General features: G+C 49.1%; 1 protein-coding gene across 2 annotated transcripts in view; it reads left to right on the top strand.

The window, feature by feature from the left end:
* Positions 1-4406: 4406 nt before the first annotated feature.
* LOC149984303 (transmembrane protein 65-like) overlaps positions 4407-13302 on the top strand; it is a 79702-nt gene continuing 70806 nt past the window's right edge. The window contains exons 1-2 of one of the 2 annotated variants that reach the window (XM_090230634.1): positions 4407-4945; positions 5170-5487. In XM_090230634.1, the coding sequence (XP_090086760.1) occupies positions 5205-5487 (283 nt within the window). In that variant the 5' untranslated portion in view covers positions 4407-4945; positions 5170-5204. The remainder of the gene's footprint in view (positions 4946-5169; positions 5488-13302) is intronic. The other variant, XM_090230633.1, reaches the window with a different exon arrangement.

The raw sequence follows: 13302 nt of genomic DNA, 5'->3' as shown, positions 1-13302 counted from the left end.
ACCACCAACCCCCTGTGCCGTATTTCCTTCCCTCAACCAGCCCTTGTCCGGGTAACATTGCTCTTGATGTCCACTAGGGGTCAGTCTTGTCAAGGTTTTCATTGATGGTCGACAGCACTAGTAGGACTGCAATAGTAGCAGATAGAGTGAATGAAGCATACTATTTACAGGGTGGACATGAGTCTGTCTAGCAGGCTCTTCTGGGCTCTGCATCCAGTTAGTGACATCATCAGTCTCACAGAACTTCTCCTGTAAGAACAATGACTGTCCCTGTACTAGTGACTGACTGTCCCTGTACTAGTGACTGACTGTCCCTGTACTAGTGACTGACTGCCCCTGTACTAGTGACTGGCTGTCCCTGTCCTGTACTAGTGACTGGCTGTCCCTGTACTAGTGACTGACTGACTGTACTAGTGACTGACTGACTGTACTAGTGACTGACTGTCCCTGTACTAGTGACTGACTGTCCCTGTACTAGTGACTGACTGCCCCTGTACTAGTGACTGACTGTCCCTGTACTAGTGACTGACTGACTGTACTAGTGACTGACTGTCCCTGTACTAGTGACTGACTGACTGTACTAGTGACTGACTGTCCTGTACTAGTGACTAACTGACTGTACTAGTGACTGACTGTCCCTGTACTAGTGACTGACTGTCCATGTGCTAGTGACTGACTGTCCCTGTACTAGTGACTGACTGTCCCTATACTAGTGACTGACTGTCCCTGTACTAGTGACTGACTGTCCCTGTACTAGTGACTGACTGACTGTACTAGTGACTGACTGTCCTGTACTAGTGACTGACTGACTGTACTAGTGACTGACTGTCCCTGTACTAGTGACTGACTGTCCCTGTGCTAGTGACTGACTGTCCCTGTACTAGTGACTGACTGTCCCTGTACTAGTGACTGACTGACTGTACTAGTGACTGACTGTCCCTGTACTAGTGACTGACTGACTGTACTAGTGACTGACTGTCCCTGTGCTAGTGACTGACTGTCCCTGTACTAGTGACTGACTGTCCCTGTACTAGTGACTGACTGTCCTGTACTAGTGACTGACTGACTGTACTAGTGACTGACTGTCCCTGTACTAGTGACTGACTGTCCCTGTACTAGTGACTGACTGTCCCTGTACTAGTGACTGACTGACTGTACTAGTGACTGACTGTCCCTGTACTAGTGACTGACTGACTGTACTAGTGACTGACTGTCCTGTACTAGTGACTAACTGACTGTACTAGTGACTGACTGTCCCTGTACTAGTGACTGACTGTCCATGTGCTAGTGACTGACTGTCCCTGTACTAGTGACTGACTGTCCCTATACTAGTGACTGACTGTCCCTGTACTAGTGACTGACTGTCCCTGTACTAGTGACTGACTGACTGTACTAGTGACTGACTGTCCTGTACTAGTGACTGACTGACTGTACTAGTGACTGACTGTCCCTGTACTAGTGACTGACTGTCCCTGTGCTAGTGACTGACTGTCCCTGTACTAGTGACTGACTGTCCCTGTACTAGTGACTGACTGACTGTACTAGTGACTGACTGTCCCTGTACTAGTGACTGACTGACTGTACTAGTGACTGACTGTCCCTGTGCTAGTGACTGACTGTCCCTGTACTAGTGACTGACTGTCCCTGTACTAGTGACTGACTGTCCTGTACTAGTGACTGACTGACTGTACTAGTGACTGACTGTCCCTGTACTAGTGACTGACTGTCCCTGTGCTAGTGACTGACTGTCCCTGTACTAGTGACTGACTGTCCATGTGCTAGTAACTAACTGTCCCTGTACTAGTGACTGACTCTCTGTACTAGTGACTGACAGTCCCTGTACTAGTGACTGACTGTCCCTGTACTCGTGACTGACTGTCCCTGTGCTAGTGACTAACTGTCCCTGTACTAGTCACTGACTGTCCCTGTACTAGTGACTGACTGTCCATGTGCTAGTAACTAACTGTCCCTGTACTAGTGACTGACTGTCTCTGTACTAGTGACTGACTGTCCCTGTACTAGTGACTGACTGTCCCTGTACTAGTGACTGACTGTCCCTGTACTAGTGACTGACTGTCCCTGTACTAGTGACTGACTGCCCCTGTACTAGTGACTGGCTGTCCCTGTCCTGTACTAGTGACTGGCTGTCCCTGTACTAGTGACTGACTGACTGTACTAGTGACTGACTGTCCCTGTACTAGTGACTGACTGTCCCTGTACTAGTGACTGACTGCCCCTGTACTAGTGACTGACTGTCCCTGTACTAGTGACTGACTGACTGTACTAGTGACTGACTGTCCTGTACTAGTGACTAACTGACTGTACTAGTGACTGACTGTCCCTGTACTAGTGACTGACTGTCCATGTGCTAGTGACTGACTGTCCCTGTACTAGTGACTGACTGACTGTACTAGTGACTGACTGTCCTGTACTAGTGACTGACTGACTGTACTAGTGACTGACTGTCCCTGTACTAGTGACTGACTGTCCCTGGGCTAGTGACTGACTGTCCCTGTACTAGTGACTGACTGTCCCTGTACTAGTGACTGACTGACTGTACTAGTGACTGCCTGTCCCTGTACTAGTGACTGACTGACTGTACTAGTGACTGACTGTCCCTGTGCTAGTGACTGACTGTCCCTGTACTAGTGACTGACTGTCCCTGTACTAGTGACTGACTGTCCTGTACTAGTGACTGACTGACTGTACTAGTGACTGACTGTCCCTGTACTAGTGACTGACTGTCCCTGTGCTAGTGACTGACTGTCCCTGTACTAGTGACTGACTGTCCATGTGCTAGTAACTAACTGTCCCTGTACTAGTGACTGACTGTCTCTGTACTAGTGACTGACTGTCCCTGTACTAGTGACTGATTGTCCCTGTACTAGTGACTGACTGTCCCTGTACTAGTGACTGACTGTCCCTGTACTAGTGACTGACTGTCCATGTACTAGTGACTGACTATCCCTGTACTAGTGACTGACTGTCCCTGTACTAGTGACTGACTGTCCCTGTACTAGTGACTGACTGTCCCTGTACTAGTGACTGACTGTCCCTGTACTAGTGACTGACTGTCCATGTACTAGTGACTGACTATCCCTGTACTAGTGATTGACTGTCCCTGTACTAGTGACTGACTGTCCCTGTACTAGTGACTGACTGTCCCTGTACTAGTGACTGACTGTCCCTGTACTAGTGACTGACTGTCCCTGTACTAGTTACTGACTGTCCCTGTACTAGTGACTGACTAGTGACTGACTGTCCCTGTACTAGTTACTGACTGTCCCTGTACTAGTGACTGACTAGTGACTGACTGTCCCTGTACTAGTGACTGACTAGTGACTGACTGTCCCTGTACTAGTGACTGACTAGTGACTGACTGTTCCTGTACTAGTGACTGACTGTCCCTGTACTAGTTACTGACTGTCCCTGTACTAGTTACTGACTGTCCCTGTACTAGTGACTGACTGTCCCTGTACTAGTGACTGACTGTCCCTGTACTAGTGACTGACTATCCCTGTACTAGTTACTGACTGTCCCTGTACTAGTTACTGACTGTCCCTGTACTAGTGACTGCCTGTCCCTGTGACTGTCCCTGTACTAGTTACTGCCTGTCCCTGTACTAGTGACTGACTGTCCCTGTACTAGTGACTGACTGTCCCTGTACTAGTGACTGCCTGTCCCTGTACTAGTGACTGACTGTCCCTGTACTAGTGACTGCCTGTCCCTGTACTAGTGACTGACTGTCCCTGTACTAGTGACTGACTGTCCCTGTACTAGTGACTGACTGTCCCTGTACTAGTGACTCTGTAGTACTCTGTGTCCCTGTACTAGTGACTCTGTAGTACTCTGTGTCCCTGTACTAGTAGTCTACCCTCTGATGTCGTAGTAACATGGTAATTCCACACCAAGCCCAAGAAAGGGATGTTTAGTTTTTAGGGCTGTCTCTGTGATGAGGGGATTGTTAGCTTCAGTGGTGACTGTGGCCAGGATACAGAGATTGGATGGAGAGCTGATATGATGACTTGGGTCACTGTCTGTGGACTGATGATGAGCCAGATTGCGCTTTGATGACAACTGGGAACTCGGGGGAAAAAAGCAGGTCAAATCATGACGTCAATGATCTTCATGTCGGAAAGTCGAAGCTCTAGAAAGATGCCCGAATTTCCGAATGAGTTGACCGTTCAAACCATTTTAGCCTGTCGGAGCTCGTTTTTTTCGAGTTTCCAGTTGTCTTGAACGCACTGAAGTGTGGAGTCGGAGATTTCCAAGTTCCCAGATGTTTTGAGGCAATAAATAGATTGCGGAGAGGCCACCGGTCGGACTAAAATACGTTTCCCATAATGCGACAGCAGAAATGTAGTGTTTCAATAGCCCTAGTGCTCATCTGGGAAATGTAGTCACTAAAAATAGCATGTAGAACGTTCTTTCATGGCATTACATATGGAATGAAAAATACATTTCCCATGTTGTCATACATGTACTATGCTCATATGTCCTGTGCAGACGTCCTTAGGATGTCTATTGATACCTGCCGCAAAATAGGCCTACAAGTAGGCTATTGGTCTAGTGGTACCTTCGCACTCACTGTATGAGCTATACAAAAACGTAAGGCAGATGCCGTCATAGCTACGTATAGTCAAGCTATTCCATTGGAAAATATTTTTAGCCTCGAGAGAAGGGCGCACATCACGGGGAAGAGAAGCAGCCCATCCGACCGCAGACGGGGAAGTAGCCTCGGCGATGTTGTAGCTTTGAAGATGAGGAGGAATGTTTCCTTTTTGACTCACCGATCTTGCCACGAATGTGTTTTGTTGGCGACATTATTTTCATGATCTATGAAATTGTGATCGAAGGACTTATGGTTCTGTGCTGCGTTTTACACCCGAAAGAGATCTGATTTTTTTTGACAGGACAGGCCGGCAGAGCATCCGCTGATCGAGAGGTCGGTGTTGTCATAAGTTGCACTTTGACAGCCCGATCTGAGTCTGTGTCTCTACTTTGTTATTTATTGCCTATGAATAGGCTTAGCCATTCCACAGTAGCCTCCTGCTGTCAAAATAATCCATTACATTCATACGTGAAACAGTCGAGGATGTTGTATCGTAAGTAGCCTCCTGTATTTTTCTTTACGCTTCAGTAAGCGTTAAAATTGTATTTCTATTCTAGGTTGTCGACGCCTCCACTTCCCTTTTGTCTCCACCATGCTGCCCAGTTTGCAGAGAGTCCTGCGGCCCGCCCTCATTCTGAGGTCGGGGAACATGTTGGGAAGAGTCCGCGGGTCAAACCTAGCTCCGCTACGCCAGCCTGTACCGATGCTACCCAGCCAGCAGAGCTGCGACTTGGGCACACACCCTCACAAGGACCCGATGGAGCCCTTGAACTCGCCTCAAGGAGCCAAGGATTTTATTTATAGTCTGCACCCCACCGAACGCACAACCCTGCTCAGAGAACTGCACCGGTTTGAGTCGATAGCAATAGCTCAAGGTAAGAATAATAACAGTAGCCTACTGGAAAATGTGTGTCACTTCCCCGAGTCGCACGGAGAGTTCATTATAGTGTCACTCTGGTCCTTTACCGTTAGTCCACCCTAGGCTAAACTGCTAGGTCCAGAAACCAAAGAATGACAAAATACCTATTGTTTCAAATGTGTAGGTGTAAAAATAAATGTTTCTAGACCTATTACATTGTACTATAGGTCCATTACAGAACACTTACTCTCATAAGATTAAAACGATACCTTATTTCTTTATTGATATCAATACACTCTGCCGTCAAATTGTGAGATTTCTGTATCTGTAAAAGTAGGTGAGGATAGAATGCTTATGCCCTTGTTGTAAGCAGTATAGTAATATGTGTGTGTGTGTGTGTGCGCACGCGCGCACACGTTGGTGTGAATGTGAGAGAGAAATAGATAGAGAGAAAGAGAGAGACAGGGAGCGAGAGGAGAGAGTGAGAGAGGGAGGGAAGAGAGAGACAGGGAGAGAGAGAGACAGGGTGGGGGGATAGAGATAGAGAGAGGGTGGGGGGATAGAGATAGAGAGAGGGTGGGGGGATAGAGATAGAGAGAGGGTGGGGGGATAGAGATAGAGACAGGGTGGGGGGATAGAGAGAGGGAGAGAGTGGGGGGGATAGAGAGAGAGAGAGGGTGGGGGGGATAGAGAGAGAGAGAGGGTGGGGGGATAGAGACAGGGTGGGGGATAGAGAGAGCGAGAAGGTGAGGGATAGAGAGAGAGACAGGGTGGGGGGGGATAGAGAGAGGGTGGGGGGGATAGAGAGCCAAAGTGCCTGAGAGCATCATGGTTGCAGATGATGTCTGTAATGATCCAGTGGTGTTGAGGCTGTTGAAGCACACTTCTCCTGCTCTCTCTGTTATCCATAGGGACCACACTTCTCCTGTTCTCTCTCTGTTATCCATAGGGACCACACTTCTCCTGTTCTCTCTGTTATCCATAGAGATCACACTTCTCCTGCTCTCTCTGTTATCCATAGGGAGCACACTTCTCCTGTTCTCTCTGTTATCCATAGAGATCACACTTCTCCTGCTCTCTCTGTTATCCATAGGGAGCACACTTCTCCTGCTCTCTCTGTTATCCATAGAGATCACACTTCTCCTGCTCTCTCTGTTATCCATAGAGATCACACTTCTCCTGCTCTCTCTCTGTTATCCATAGGGAGCACACTTCTCCTGTTCTCTCTGTTATCCATAGAGATCACACTTCTCCTGCTCTCTCTGTTATCCATAGAGATCACACTTCTCCTGCTCTCTCTGTTATCCATAGGGACCACACTTCTCCTGTTCTCTCTCTGTTATCCATAGGGACCACACTTCTCCTGTTCTCTCTCTGTTATCCATAGGGACCACACTTCTCCTGCTCTCTCTCTGTTATCCACAGGGAGCACACTTCTCCTGCTCTCTCTCTGTTACCCATAGGGACCACACTTCTCCTGCTCTCTCTGTTATCCATAGGGATCACACTTCTCCTGCTCTCTCTGTTATCCATAGGGAGCACACTTCTCCTGTTCTCTCTGTTATCCATAGGGACCACACTTCCCCTGCTCTCTCTGTTATCCATAGGGACCACACTTCTCCTGTTCTCTCTCTGTTATCCATAGGGACCACACTTCTCCTGCTCTCTCTGTTATCCATAGGGACCACACTTCACCTGCTCTCTCTGTTATCCATAGGGAGCACACTTCTCCTGTTCTCTCTGTTATCCACAGGGAGCACACTTCTCCTGCTCTCTCTGTTATCCATAGGGAGCACACTTCTCCTGCTCTCTCTGTTATCCATAGGGACCACACTTCTCCTGCTCTCTCTGTTATCCATAGGATGGGATGTTCTCCTATCCTTCTCACCATCAGACTCTCCTCTGTTTATACGGTTGTCTGGGTTTGAACCTGGTCACCTGGTCACCTGAGCACAGTAAGACCCTGGTTTGAACCTGGTCACCTGGTCACCTGAGCACAGTAAGACCCTGGTTTGAACCTGGTCACCTGAGCACAGTAAGACCCTGGTTTGAACCTGGTCACCTGAGCACCTGAGCACAGTAAGACCCTGGTTTGAACCTGGTCACCTGAGCACCTGAGCACAGTAAGACCCTGGTTTGAACCTGGTCACCTGAGCACCTGAGCACAGTAAGACCCTGGTTTGAACCTGGTCACCTGAGCGCAGTAAGACTCTGGTTTGAACCTGGGTCACCTGAGACCAGTAAGACTCTGGTTTGAACCCGGGTCACCTGAGACCAGTAAGACTCTGGTTTGAACCCGGGTCACCTGAGTGCAGTAAGACCCTGGTTTGAACCTGGTCACCTGAGACCAGTAAGACTCTGGTTTGAACCCGGGTCACCTGATCGCAGTAAGACTCTGGTTTGAACCTGGGTCACCTGAGACCAGAAAGACCCTGGTTTGAACCTGGTCACCTGAGACCAGAAAGACCCTGGTTTGAACCTGGTCACCTGAGACCAGTAAGACTCTGGTTTGAACCTGGGTCACCTGAGACCAGTAAGACTCTGGTTTGAACCCGGTCACCTGAGCGCAGTAAGACTCTGGTTTGAACCTGGGTCACCTGAGACCAGTAAGACTCTGGTTTGAACCCGGGTCACCTGAGACCAGTAAGACTCTGGTTTGAACCCGGGTCACCTGAGTGCAGTAAGACCCTGGTTTGAACCTGGTCACCTGAGACCAGTAAGACTCTGGTTTGAACCCGGGTCACCTGATCGCAGTAAGACTCTGGTTTGAACCTGGGTCACCTGAGACCAGAAAGACCCTGGTTTGAACCTGGTCACCTGAGACCAGTAAGACTCTGGTTTGAACCTGGGTCACCTGAGACCAGTAAGACTCTGGTTTGAACCCGGGTCTCCTGAGCGCAGTAAGACTCTGGTTTGAACCCGGGTCACCTGATCGCAGTAAGACTCTGGTTTGAACCTGGGTCACCTGAGACCAGAAAGACCCTGGTTTGAACCTGGTCACCTGAGACCAGTAAGACTCTGGTTTGAACCTGGGTCACCTGAGACCAGTAAGACTCTGGTTTGAACCCGGGTCACCTGAGCGCAGTAAGACACTGGTTTGAACCCGGGTCACCTGAGACCAGTAAGACTCTGGTTTGAACCTGGGTCACCTGAGCACAGTAAGACACTGGTTTGAACCCGGGTCACCTGAGAACAGTAAGACTCTGGTTTGAACCTGGGTCACCTGAGCGCAGTAAGACTCTGGTTTGAACCCGGGTCACCTGAGCGCAGTAAGACACTGGTTTGAACCCGGGTCACCTGAGACCAGTAAGACTCTGGTTTGAACCTGGGTCACCTGAGCGCAGTAAGACACTGGTTTGAACCCTGGCCCCCTGAGCGCAGTAAGACTTTGCTGAGCTAAACACCGGCAAAACCTTAGGCATTACTTCAAGGAGATAACTGAAGCCTTCAGGTCCAAGTCAAGGTTACTTCTCACTGAGTCACCTCCATTACATACATTACTGTAGGTATTTAATGTCTCCTCTCCTCCAGTCCCAGCCCAGAGTCCTATCCCAGGGTCCTATCCCAGGGTCCTATCCCAGGGTCCTAGCCCAGGGTCCCAGCCCAGGGTCCTATCCCAGGATCCCAGCTCAGGGTCATATCCCATGGTCCCAGCCCAGGGTCCCATCCCAGGGTCCTATCCCAGGGTCCTATCCCAGGGTCCCAGCCCAGCGTTCCATCCAGGGTCCCAGCCCAGTGTCCTAGCCCAGGGTCCTAGCCCAGGGTCCCAGCCCAGGGTCCCATCCCAGGGTCCCAGCCCGGGGTCCCAACCCAGGGTCCCAGCCCGGGGTCCCAACCCAGGGTCCCAGCCCAGGGTCCCATCCCAGGGTCCCAACCCAGGGTCCCAGCCCAGGGTCCCAGCCCGGGGTCCCAACCCAGGGTCCCAGCCCAGGGTCTTTGCATCTTTTTGATCTGAGGTCCTCCTCACTGTTCTCTGTATAAGTAGTTGCTGTCTATATCTGTGCTCTCTGAAACAGTAGAGCGGTAGTGAATGTGATGAGTAAGAGGGGAAACAACAACAGGTATTATCTCCTCTACATGATAGTACAGGAACAGGAAGGAAGGTAACAGAGATTATAGTGCTCCCTCTACTCTCTCCGTTAGGTTTTATTGAGGTGGACTGAATGGCTTTCTAGACGTTCATCTGTTTTATTGCGTGTCTGTTGAGGTTATTATGTGTAGGGGACACATTCCCTTACGGGTCATTTAGACAACAGCTACTAAAATAACGATTAGAATTGATGATGCCTCTTATGTGGGGTGTCAAGAGACTGTCAGTTTTAAAACTTGACATCTGTTCATAATATTACCTCGGCTAGTGTGGGTCATTCACGTGACGTCATTGTTGTCACAATGTAAGAAATCAACATTTGAAGGATGTTTCTTGGCTCTTTTGGATGGAAATTTATTGAGAACGTAGTGTAGAAAATGGACACGTTTCCATTTCCCCTGCTGTAAAACAGTATCGCAGCGCTTGAGGCGTCACTACAGACCCGGGTTCGATCCCAGGCGGCGTCACAGCCGGCTGTGACCGGGAAACCCATGAGGCGGCGTACAGTTGGCCCAGCGTCGTACGAGTTAGGTCGGGGTTTGGCCCATCGCACTTTAGCGACTCCTTGTGGCGGGCCGGGTCACCAGCAAGCTGACTTCCGGTCACCAACTGGACGGTGTTTCCTCTGACACATTGGTATGGCTGGCTTCCGGGTTAAGGTGAGCAGTGTGTCAAGAAGCAGGGTCGTGTTTTAGAGGACGCGTGACTCTCGACCTTCGCCTCTCCCGAGTCCGTAGGGGAGCTGCAACGATGGGACAAGACTGTAACTACCAATTAGATACCATAAAAAAAGGGGTAAAAGTATTTTTTTTTAAAGAAGGAAAAAAAAAAGATCAATGAATTGACCATGTCTGAATCAAGACCCAATTAAGAGATCTTAAACGTTAGGCCTAACTGCTCTGAAAGTAGCTTCCCTAAGTAGCATAATCATGTGGTGACCTGTGAACTGACACACCACAAAGCATTTCAATCTGCCTGGGGGATGCTCAATGATGCTGCTGTCACAGTGGAGTTACTGGGCTGATGTTAAATGCCGTGTGGAATACAGATCTACTGCGGTTATGGAAGTACCTCTCAGATCATTCTCAGGAACAGCACTTCATTCCTCAGGAGCAACAGGGGTCGTGTTTAAACACTGTCCTGTTGACGAGATCCCAGGCTCTGGGTTTTTAATGGGCTTTGAATGAGAGGTGAACGAGAGGTGACACAGGGAAAAAGAGGTGGTAGTTATTTGTGCTATGACCTACTGGATTAACCTACAGCAACTGGCAGATATCATCTGTCTCCCAAATGGTGCACTATTCCCTATATAGTGCACTACTTTAGACCTGGGCCCTATGAGACCCTATTCCCTATGTAGTGCACTACTTTTGACCAGGGCCCTATGGAACCATATTCCCTATATAGTGCACTACTTTTGACCAGGACCCATAGGGTGCCATTTGGGATGCAGATAAAGGCCTATGACCAGATGAACACAAATGAAGACTAGAGGGGATAAAGAAGGAAAAGGCTCTTCAGTCTTTCATCCTCCATTTGGTTTAATTACAGTCTGTTGCCATGGTGCTGGGGGACTTCCTGCTCTGAAAATAGAGTTCCAACATGCGCCCCAAATGGCACCCTATTCCCTATATATATATAGTGCACTACTTTAGACCTGGGCCCTATGAGACCCTATTCCCTATATATAGTGCACTACTTTTGACCAGGGCTCTATGAGACCCTATTCCCTATATAGTGCACTACTTTAGACCTGGGCCCTATGGCACCATATTCCCTATATAGTGCACTACTTTAGACCTGGGCCCTATGGCACCCTATTCCCGATATAGTGCACTACTTTAGACCTGGGCACTATGGAACCATATTCCCTATATAGTGCACTACTTTAGACCAGAGCCCTATGGCACCTTATTCCCGATATAGTGCACTACTTTAGACCTGGGAGTCTGTTTCCTACAGTCTTGATTCTCAAGGGGAGTCAGTTGACTGTGACAGTGTCACCTTCATGGTATAGGCTATAGTCCTCTGGGTCTCTAGGGCTTGTGTTACACATACAGGCAGGGAGGGAGACAGGCAGGCAGACAGTTAGACAGAGAGGCATGCAGGCAAACAGGCAGTTAGACAGAGAGGCGTGCAGGCAAACAGGCAGTTAGACAGAGAGGCATGCAGGCAAACAGGCAGTTAGACAGAGAGGCATGCAGACAGGCAGGGTGGAAGACAGGCATGCAGGCAAACAGGCAGTTAGACAGAGAGGCATGCAGACAGGCAGGGTGGAAGACAGGCAGGCAGGCAAACAGACAGACAGACAGGTAGGCAGACAGGGAGACAGGCAGACAGAGAGGAAGCCAGACAGGTAGGGTAGCAGGCAGACAGGCAGTTAGACAGAGAGGCTTGCAGACAGGCAGGGTGGAAGGCAGGCAAACAGACAGACAGAGAGGTAGGCAGACAGGGAGACAGGCAGGCAGAGAGGAAGACAGACAGACAGGGTAGCAGGCAGACAGGCAGTTAGACAGAGAGACAGGCAATTAGACAGACAGACAGGGAGAGAGGCCAATAGGGAGGGAGAGAGGGAGAGATTTAGGGAGGGAAGGAGAAAGGGAAAGATGCAGGAGGGTAGGGAGGCGGCAACATATCACGTGGTGGAGGCCCTCACAGGAGGACGCTGTCCTCTAATCACCATGGTGCCTTGTGGGGGATGGCTCTTCTTTACGACCTTGATTTGCCTATCTACAGTATCACACTTACACACACACACACACCCCGGCCTATCTATCCGTTGATCCTGCGGCTCTAAACAGGCCTTCGCGGTTGAACACAGGCACTCTGCCACCAGTGCTTTCAAGGAGCTGCAGTAGTAATCCACTGTGACCCCACAGTACCGTTCCCCACAGTGGGTCTTGCTCTGCTTTTATGCTTTATGCTTTAAAGCCACAGCAGGGTTATGACATCTTGTATTCTACTACTGCTTAGTCTGACGTATCTCACACACACACACACACGTCAGTTTGTTGTGATTTACGACTGTAGGGTCTGTGCGCCTCAGTGCCGAGTAGCCATGGCAACACTTTGTGCGTTCGGGCTCTCACAAGTGACAAAGGTTGTTGATCATTTAAAGGTTTCTTTATGAAACCTGCAGAGATATACAGTATTTATGCTCTTTCCTTTCCCAGTTAACTTGATGTGTGTAAGAATAACAAAGTAGTCCCGTTGTTGAGGGCATCTTGATTGGCGAGGTCAAACCCTTCTCTGTAAGGGCCAATAACAGCCAGCCTTTCACTCATCGGGAACTATTGAACTTGAGAAATCATTTCTGCTCTGAATGTCGTTTCATTAAAAAGCAAGTCATACACAACTCTAGAAACAAATTGAAATGTTGGGTTGATGTTCGTTTATGTGGTGACAACCTGAGGACAGCCATTACACGCTCAGGGTTACCAGATGGGGCTGCCAGATAGACTCATTTAATAACAACGTCCCCAGTCTGGACTGGAGCCAGAGACACAGGCATGACAATGTAATATACACATCTCTGTGACACAACACCACAGACGAGGGAAATATTCAGAGCTCATGTCAAAAAGGTCCCTCACCGGAGATATTTGTTCTTGCTGAAGAGTAAAGATGAGACATTGTACTGAAGCTATTAGACAACCTGAAGAAAACTGAATTTGTCATATTGGCATTAGTATCTTATTACCGTCCTCTCTGTTTCATTTCTCATCATTTTCTCATCTTTCC

Source organism: Oncorhynchus mykiss, chromosome 3 (assembly GCF_057628025.1).
Source record: "Oncorhynchus mykiss isolate SJ-2025 chromosome 3, ASM5762802v1, whole genome shotgun sequence".
NCBI classification, from domain to species: Eukaryota; Metazoa; Chordata; class Actinopteri; order Salmoniformes; family Salmonidae; genus Oncorhynchus; species Oncorhynchus mykiss.
The sequence above is the reverse complement of the archived record's forward strand: the minus strand, read 5'-3'. Positions and strand labels throughout refer to the sequence as shown.